Consider the following 8,950-nt stretch of genomic DNA (forward strand, 5'->3'; position numbering starts at 1 on the left):
TAGGGAAGCAAATATGAAGTGGCCATGGGTCACAACTGGTTTGGCTTTTTAAAACAAAAACTGGTGGTAGTGGGGCAGGTAAGAGAAACCAGTTCACAGGGAGAGATAAAACAAATGCATAGGTGAGTGTGTTTGAGAGAGGAAGAGGGAGATAGAAGGAGAGAGATGGAGGAAAAGGGAGAACAGAAAATAAGGAGGAAGGGAGAGGGACAGAACTAGACAAGGAGAGAAGTAGATCCAGAGCCAGTCAAACAAATAGAGAAAAAGATCAGCTATTTCTAGCTCCCACAATGTTCACCTATACTTCCTGCAATTAAATTCCAGATTTCTAATTCTTTTTAACATTTCCTGTTTTACAGACTATTTTAGGTGGATTTCTGATTCTTGTTATCAAATAATTCTTGACCTAAACAGCTACTCTATGAACAATTTGCTACATAACTGTAGCTGCATTTTTTAGATGTTTAAGCTGCCACTCTGGCAATTATATACTGCCAGCATCACTGTGGCAATGTAAAAAAGGTGAGGTTCTCAAAGAAGAGGCACTATAATTTGTCTGTAATGTTTTAACTATGGCCCAAAGACAGCTGGTTTTATACAACAGTTACAGCTAACATTTACCCAGCACCTCCCTTGGATCAGACGTGCTTCAAAGGCTGGGCATACATTAATTCACCCCTGTTCTTTATAACAACCAATGAAGTAGGATCTATTATTACCACCCCCACATTACAGACAAGAAAAACAAAGCACAAAAAGAGATTAAGTAACTTGCTCAAGGTCACATAGTAGGGGATAAAACTGGAATTTATGTACAAAATAATCCATTGTTTATTTATATTAAAATTGTCTGACACTTGAAGAAAAATTTTAACATTTTTACATTTAAATTTCATTTCAGTTAATTTTTTGTTGAATGATTTTTACATGCAACGTACTGATTTAACCTAATAAATTGGTAAACTGGTTATAAGTCCTTTAAATGTCACTATCCAAAATAAATCTTCCTTTCTGTGGTGTACACACACACACACACACACACACACATACAAACTACTTTCAAATTAAGTTTTTCAATTTCCAAAATACCTCCTTTATAACAGAAGGGAAAAACATTCTGCAATACTATTTTCAATGCATTCACTATTTCTAAACTCAATGGAATATTTGAAGATTACTTGCTACAAGTTGGACTCATTCAAAAATAAACCTTGACTCCACAAGGAAGTCTACACTGATAACTACATATCCATTTAATTAATTATAGTATAAGTTACACATGTGTATAAAAAAGGGAAAATAACAAGGATGAGAGGAGCTTTTCATGGAAGGTGGTGAGTTGCCATGGATTCTGCTTCTCTTGATTTTCTGAGCAGGGCTTGTTTGAGGGCACTAATTTTCTCATCAAGTTCAGCCAGTGAATAGTTCTGCTGCAAACAGTAAGAACACAAACTGCTGAATAAGACTCTGAAATGTCTTAATGTAGGTAAAGTGCAAAATGAACTATAAATAAATATTTAAAACATCCAACAGCAAGGTAAAATGTTTTTCCTCTCCCTCATAAGAATTATTTTTAGGTTGAACAACTATATATGATGACCACATCCTAAATGCAAAAGCTCAAAAACATTTTTCTTTCCTAACAACTAAAGTTTTCCTGGACCTTTTGTATTTTACAAAAGATCAGAAAACCTTTCTTTTAAACTGATTATTCCCATAATCAACAGTGAAAAAAAAAAAATGAAATCTTTAGGTTAGTTTAACTGCTTAAAATATGTGGACACTCTCTGTTGGTAGATCAACTTCAATCAAGTGCTTCTCCTGAACAAAAATGGCTGTGCTCAAAAATTTACAATAAAAAAATAAGTAATATACTAGCTCAAAAAATAACCCAGGCAAGAGCAATTTAAAAACCTTTTCCCCAATATTAGAAAATTTTATTAATGTGAAAGGTATAAAACTTATCAAACTATTTTTCAGAAATCAAAATAAAAATGCAGTAACTTTACTTACTTGAGGTGGCTGAACTTTTCTTCTTTTTCCAGAAAAGTTCTAGATTAAAAGTGAAAACAAGGGTAAGTAATCAATGCTTAGCAAGTTTAAGCACCAATTTATAGAATACTGCACAAAATATGGAGAGCCTTTGAGGATGCTGACAGAAACAAAGCCCACAAATTTACCAAGCACTGTTTGTAGCCAACATCTATCTGCTTATATCCTGATAATTATTAGCCTCCAAAGGCATTTGACTGCTAACCAGAAGGCTGGCGGTTCAATACCACCAGCCACTCTTCAGAAGGAAGATGGGGCAATCTACTTCTGTAGTGATACTGCCTTGGAAACCTAAGGAAGGGTCACTAAGAGTCAGATCTGACTCGACGGCAGTGAGTTTGGTTTTTGGCTTAAAAATGATAATATTAAAAGTATGTAGTAGTAGCATTACAGTAAATGCTGTTCCTAGTAACATGTAATTTTCAAATAATTATCAGTGTCTAATGGGGCTAGGGGAGCTCTGGTAGCATAGTGGCTAAGACACTTGCCTGCTAACCAGATGGCTGGCGGTTCAAACCCACCAGCCACTCCTAGGAAGGTTGGGCAATCCTACTTCCGTAATGATACTGCCTTGGAAACCCAAGGAGGGGTCGCTATGAGTCGGGTTTGACTCGACGGCACATAACAACAACAACAACAACAACAATGGGGCTAGGTGACTGTGCAAAGAGGAGCTCTGGGGATTTTTTTTACTTAGTTTCCCTCTTTTTTATAACCATTTTATCCTAGTATATGAATATGCAAGCAGCAACAAAGGAAAATAGAACTTGGTACACCAGGCCAAAAGGTGAAAACAGATGCTCCCAGTACACAGACCTCTGACTATAATGGATATTGTGGTTACCTATGCAAACAGCTACCTAAATGCTGATCCTACTTTAAGCAACTTAACAGAATGGGCATGAGTCCAATTCTGGTGAATCAGTAAGGAGAGATCTGCTGGAGTGGAGCTTCTGGAAGAAGTTTCCTCACTCCTGAGAAAGCCCTCAAAAGAGATAGTTTCCCTTCCTCTGGACACAGCTGAATCATGGACAGGACACCTGAAAGTACTGTAGTTGTCTTGTCATCTGCCTGGAGAAGAAGTCAACACCAAGCAGAACTCACAGGGAAAAGAATCCAAGTCTTTAACAATCACAATTTAGCCAATGAATCAATAAACCTTGAAGACTGCACTGTCACTGGACTGTCTATTTTATAATTTCCATAGTGCTTAAGCCAATTTGAATTCAAATTATATTACTTGAAGCTGACCACATCTCAATGACAAGCTGCTGAACCTTTTAAAACTTGATCTAATGAGTTCTAGACAGTGTTCTCAGTTTCACACTACCACAAGCTTCTGAGTGGCAAATTAGTATATTTAGATACAGAAGCTAGGTGGCAAAATCTTCTCATGAACATTTCTAACCACTGAGATATGAAAGAAGTTTATTAAAACTCACATGTACCTATGTGTCAAAAGCTGATTCAAGACTATCAAGGTATTCCTCTTATCAATATTGTAATAATCAGGAAATCATTAAGTCTTGGAATTATTAAACATGGAAAAACAGAGCTTAAACAAATACTTTCCTTTCTTTGTAACCTGATTTGGATATGTGATGGGACCCAGGGGCAGGTAAGGGGGTTTATGTTTAAATTGGTCCCTACTCAGTTTCCTTCCTTCCAAGGAGGTGGCTTTTTATACACTCAATGAAAATATACTTTCCCTTTGCTCTCTTAACAGTTTAACCCCCAAACTATTGACAGTTCCTTGTCATTAAACAATCAGATTATTACTGGACTGTGAAGCCAAAGAAAGAAATCTCAGAATGAGAAAAATGAGGCCATCAGTAACTTAGCAAGTGTGATCTTTGAGGTTTATTTCAGAGCTAAGCAGATATTTAAACACATCTACTGTGGATATAGGAGCTCTGGTGGCATAGTGCCTAAAGCACTTGACTGCTAACCAGCAGGCTGGCGGTTCAAACCCACCAGCCACTCCTTGAGGACTTCCAGTGATAAACTGCTTAATGTGACCTTCCTGGTCCTCAAAATGAGCATACGTCTAACGTTCCAGCCTGATGCACCTGTTTACCTCATGCTTCAGGCCCACCATGCACATTCACACACAGACGGACCTGTGTTCATGATGTTGATTTGGCCATTAGTGCTTCCCTTCCCTTTTACTTCCCCTTTAGAATTAGGAGTTACCATTATAGATTAGAGTGAAGATGTCATCTGTTCAGTTCAAAAATCCAATAATTAACTATCAGCCAAGTCCTATCCATTTATTTCCACATTTATTAGGTGACTACTAAATTCTGTGTGTTCAAAGAAAATAAGATACAGCTCCTACCCTTAAGAGGTTCAAAACGTAGTGTGAAAAACAAATGTATAAACATATAATTTTAAGTGGTGAACAAAGGACTGTGGAAATATATTTGTGAAACATGTAATACTTACTATTTTCAAGTGTCATAATTTACAGTCAGTAATTCTTTGGAAATACAAGGATCATAAGCTTTAAATGGTCTGTTAGGTCATGTCCTTAAAATACTGAAAACACTACCACGTTCAAATCTCTATTTAATGTAAAGCTACATAGAATACATTAAAAGATACAATTATTAACCTGCATCATGATTCCTGTCTTGTTTTATATACTTTTCTTTTTTTTTAGTTTCATAAAATTAAAAGAATTTTAGTCTGGTTTTGTTTTATGAACTATATATAACTTGTATCTTTTCACTTTAATGTTTCTCTTTTACACACACACACACACACACACACACACACACATATATAAAAACAAACAAACTCACTGCCGTCGAGTCGATCCTGACTGACAGTGACCCCTCCTTGGATTTCCAAGGCGGTATCTCTAAGGAAGTAGATTGCCCCATCTTCCTTCCAAGGAGTGGCTGGTGGGTTTGAACCGCCAGCCTTCTGGTCAGCAGTCAAATGCCTTAGGCGCTACAACACCAGAGCTTTTTTCATATATCATGCTTCAATGTTCCCCATGATGACAAACCTCTATCCAACTCAGAAGCTCTCCCATATTTACAATGTATATATGTGAATCTGGATAAACACCTTTTAATTAAAAATCTTCTCAGAGTTGAGAAGTTCAATTCTGAATAAAAGTTCAATCTTTAAAAAATTTAAAGGGCCCAACTTTCCTTACTTCCTAACTTTAGAAGCTAGAGGACTGCGCTGCATGTGTAGTCTCTTCTGTACACGTCTGAAGCACACAGAGTACTATGCAATTACCATGCATGCACTCCCTGCCTATGAGAAGGGCAAGAGTTCTGAACAATGCGCTATGTCCTCTACAGGGTGCGTATTCAACTCCTCTTGTGTCCAAGGACAATCCTAGAGTTTATTCTATTCCAAGCAAGGAGTATAGCTCATTCATTCATTACAGAAAGATGAGGACAAAATCTCCTTTCACTTTGGGCCAATGGTCGTATATACTTATACATCTTAATGATAGTCAGTGTGAATATTTAAATGTTTCCAGTGTTTTGTGTTCCCTTGTACTCACTATTAATTTGGATATGTCACTTCTAATACTCCAGAAGTGAGTTTTCTAATCTAATGTATCTGAGCAGTTTTAACAGATATGGAAATACTTAAAAAAATCAAACACACACTCATTTTATCATAGACTGTCATCATCCATCCTTTTCTGAATGTGTAATAATATCCCAGACAAGTCTATTTACATTTATAAAGCTTCCTGCCCCTAAAGTTAGGCATCACCAAGATTCAGACTTCAGACCTCCGAAAGCCTCGGTGTTCTTACCCACTATCTACTAATTATCTACCAATGACTCTCCCAATTATTCCAGTGGCAGTCACAAATCTCTGGTATTTCTATCTGCTTATCCTGGTATGAGTTCGATTCACATTTCCTGCGAAATACTTGCCCCCTCCAGATTTTATTTCTGTCAATGATGGCATCTGATGATATCACTTTCCCAACAGGAAACTGGACTCATCCTTGCTCCTTCTCTCTTTCCATACCCAATTGTTGTTGTTGTTTTGTGCCGTCAAGTCGGACCTGACTCATAACAACCCCTCCTTGGGTCTCCAAGGCAGTATCACTATGGAAGTAGATTGCCCCATCTTCCTTCTGAGGAGTGGCTGGTGGGTTTGAACCGCCAGCCTTCTGGTTAGCAGTCAAGTGCCTTAGGCACTATGCCAGCAGAGCTCCTCCACATATCCAATTAGTCATCATTATTTTTCAAATTTTCTTTCCTATGATTTCTTGCACTCATCTTTTCTATTCCTACTTTCATGCTCCAATTCAGGATCTCACTTCACATGTACACTAGTTTAATATTGTGTCCTTGTCCTTACTCTCTCCCTTTCATTTATCTCCCACACTAGTATTAGATAAATCTTTCTCAACAGTTTTCACAAGACCTGTCCCTGCTCAAAAGCTTTCAATAGTTCCCCTTGCCTGGAGAACAGACTTTAACTTCTCAACATAGCATAAAAGTCCTCTAAAATCTAACTACTACTACTACCTCTTTAATCAAACACTCTATCCTGTGTGTAACAGATCCCCAAAAAAATAAGATTATAACTTGAAGGTCATGTTCTTTTGTTAACACAAAATATAGTGATAGTTTTATGTTAAGCTTTCATAAATAGAAAAGGCATTTAACAAGGTAAAAACTAAACTAGAAAAATAAGTTTTCCTAAAGAGCTTGAATGTAAAAAACTTAATGGTAGACTGTTGTGGGAAAAGCCATAAAATCTTTATAAAGTTTTTGAAGACAATACTTTTAAAGAGTAATAAAATCCTAAAAGTGGAAAGACATTTGTAATTATTTAGTATAACTAACATATTTTCTAAAATTAAATAAGTGAAGACCAGAGGAATTGAATGACTTACCCATATTATATGGCTATTTCACAGATGATTTTGGAAACTAAATAAATGAAAATACCTAATACTTTACTATTTACTTATTGTGCTAAGTGCCTGATTAATATTATCTCATTTAATTCTTATTTCAGTTCTTAGTACTTTCATAAGCCTAATTTTACATATCAGCAGAGAAATCACTAAAATCCTTTCTGAGTTTTTGATGTTTAGGACTATAAATGTAGCACTGGGAAAATCTGCTGCAAAAGACCTTTTTAAAGTGCTGAAGAGCAAAGATGTCTCTTTGGGGACTAAGTGTACCTAACCCAAACGATAGTATTTTCAATCGCTTCATATACATGTGAGAGCTAGACAATGAATAAGGAAGACTGAAGAAGAGTAGATGTTTTTGAGCTGTGGTACTGGCAAAGAATACTGACAGTACCATGGACTGCCAAAAGAACTAACAAATCTGTCCTGGAAGAAGTGCAGCCAGAACACTCTTTGGAATCAAGAATGGCTTGACTTACTTTGGTCAGGCTGTCAGAAGGGACCATTCCCTGGAGAAGGGTATCATGTGGTAAAGTGGAAGTCAATGAAAAATAAGAAGGCCCTCAATGAGATGTATTGACATGGTGGCTGCAATGGTGGGTTCAGGTATAGCAAGGATTGTGAGGCTGGCATAGGACTAGGCTTATGTATGTTGTACATAACATCACTATGAGCCAGAGACGACTCAACGGCACCTAACAGGACTCTTATGTGACTGACCTTCTTCCTCTGGAAATACTTCTTTTCTGTACCTCACTCCAATCTCTAATTTTGAAAAGGTTGTTGCTACATCTAAAATGAGTTTTAAGTACAATCTGCCAGTTGACTTAACATAATAATTCCATGGATCCGACTCATAGTGACCCCTCCTTGGGTTTCCAAGGCAGTATCACTACGGAAAAAGATTGCCTAACCTCCCTTCCGAAGAGTGGCTGGTGGATTTGAACTGCCAGCCTTCTGGTTAGCAGTCTAATGCCTTAGGCACTAGGCCACCCGAGCTCCAGGGAAAGTACTTTCCATAATTTTTCATAAAAGTTTTACTAAAAATCTCAGTTTTACATTTTGGTTCTAACTTTTTTTTTTTTTTTAAATCTCAGAAAAGGCAGGTGTTACATATCAGGAGACTGAGGAAAAGAACACAATTAGCTCAAGACAGCTTGTCTAAAAATTGCTGCCATGCCAAAGAAGATACTTACTAGCCCAATGTATGTCTTAACGCCCTTGGAAAAAGAGGTAAGAATGAATTAATGAATGAATAAAAGAAAAAAAAATGCTAGAGTTGAGGAATTAGACAAATACAGATCAGTCTTTCAAAAAGTGGTGGTTAAGGTAAAGAATGGGAGCTCTGGTAGCTTAGTGCCTAAGGCACCTGACTGCTAACCAGAAGGCTGGCAGTTCAAACCCACCAGCCACTTCTCAGAAGGAAGGCTGGGTAATCTACTTCCGTAGCGATACTGCCTCGGAAAGCCAAGGAGGGGTCCTATGAGTCGGGTCCGACTCCATGGAACATAACAACAACAACAAGGTAAAGAATAAGGTAGGGTGCAGCTGGAAGTGTTTGATTAGTATCTGGAAATACGAACACACGTATGAGCTGAGGGAAGAAGTCTGTGAAGAGAGAGGGATTAGAGACACAAGAGGTAACTGACTGAGCAAGGTCTCAGAGGAAGCTTTTGTTTTACAAGACAGCCAGTTTACAGAGACAGGACTCAGGCCATGAAAATGGCTTAATTTTCAGAATTTGGATAATGTACAAAAAAAGTACCCCTACTTGAAAAACCAAGTTTCTAATACAGTATTCATAATCAGAATTTTCAAAGAACTAGATGGTCTCCTTGCATGAGATTGTGTTCACTCACCTTTAAATTATTAAAACAGTATTTTGCACACAGATCAATGAGTAACATGCTACCAGAGCTCCCTGTTATACAATGTTGTTATTAGCCATTGAGTCAGACCCGACTCATAGTGACCCCTCCTTGGGTTTCC

The 8,950-nt window shown here is 37.4% G+C and overlaps 1 protein-coding gene across 1 annotated transcript in view; it reads right to left on the bottom strand.

Moving 5' to 3' along the window:
* Window positions 1–1,322: 1,322 nt before the first annotated feature.
* The window catches only part of LOC103195094 (MAP3K12 binding inhibitory protein 1), a 22,185-nt gene continuing 14,557 nt past the window's right edge, over window positions 1,323–8,950 (bottom strand). Inside the window, exons 8-9 of the mRNA XM_007938559.2 lie at window positions 2,014–2,052; window positions 1,323–1,430 (exon numbers count right to left, since the gene is read on the bottom strand). Coding sequence (XP_007936750.1) covers window positions 1,323–1,430; window positions 2,014–2,052 — 147 coding nt within the window. The remainder of the gene's footprint in view (window positions 1,431–2,013; window positions 2,053–8,950) is intronic.

This window comes from Orycteropus afer, unplaced genomic scaffold (assembly GCF_000298275.1).
Source record: "Orycteropus afer afer isolate SDZICR_OR568_19922 unplaced genomic scaffold, OryAfe1.0 scaffold00051, whole genome shotgun sequence".
Classification (NCBI taxonomy): domain Eukaryota; kingdom Metazoa; phylum Chordata; class Mammalia; order Tubulidentata; family Orycteropodidae; genus Orycteropus; species Orycteropus afer.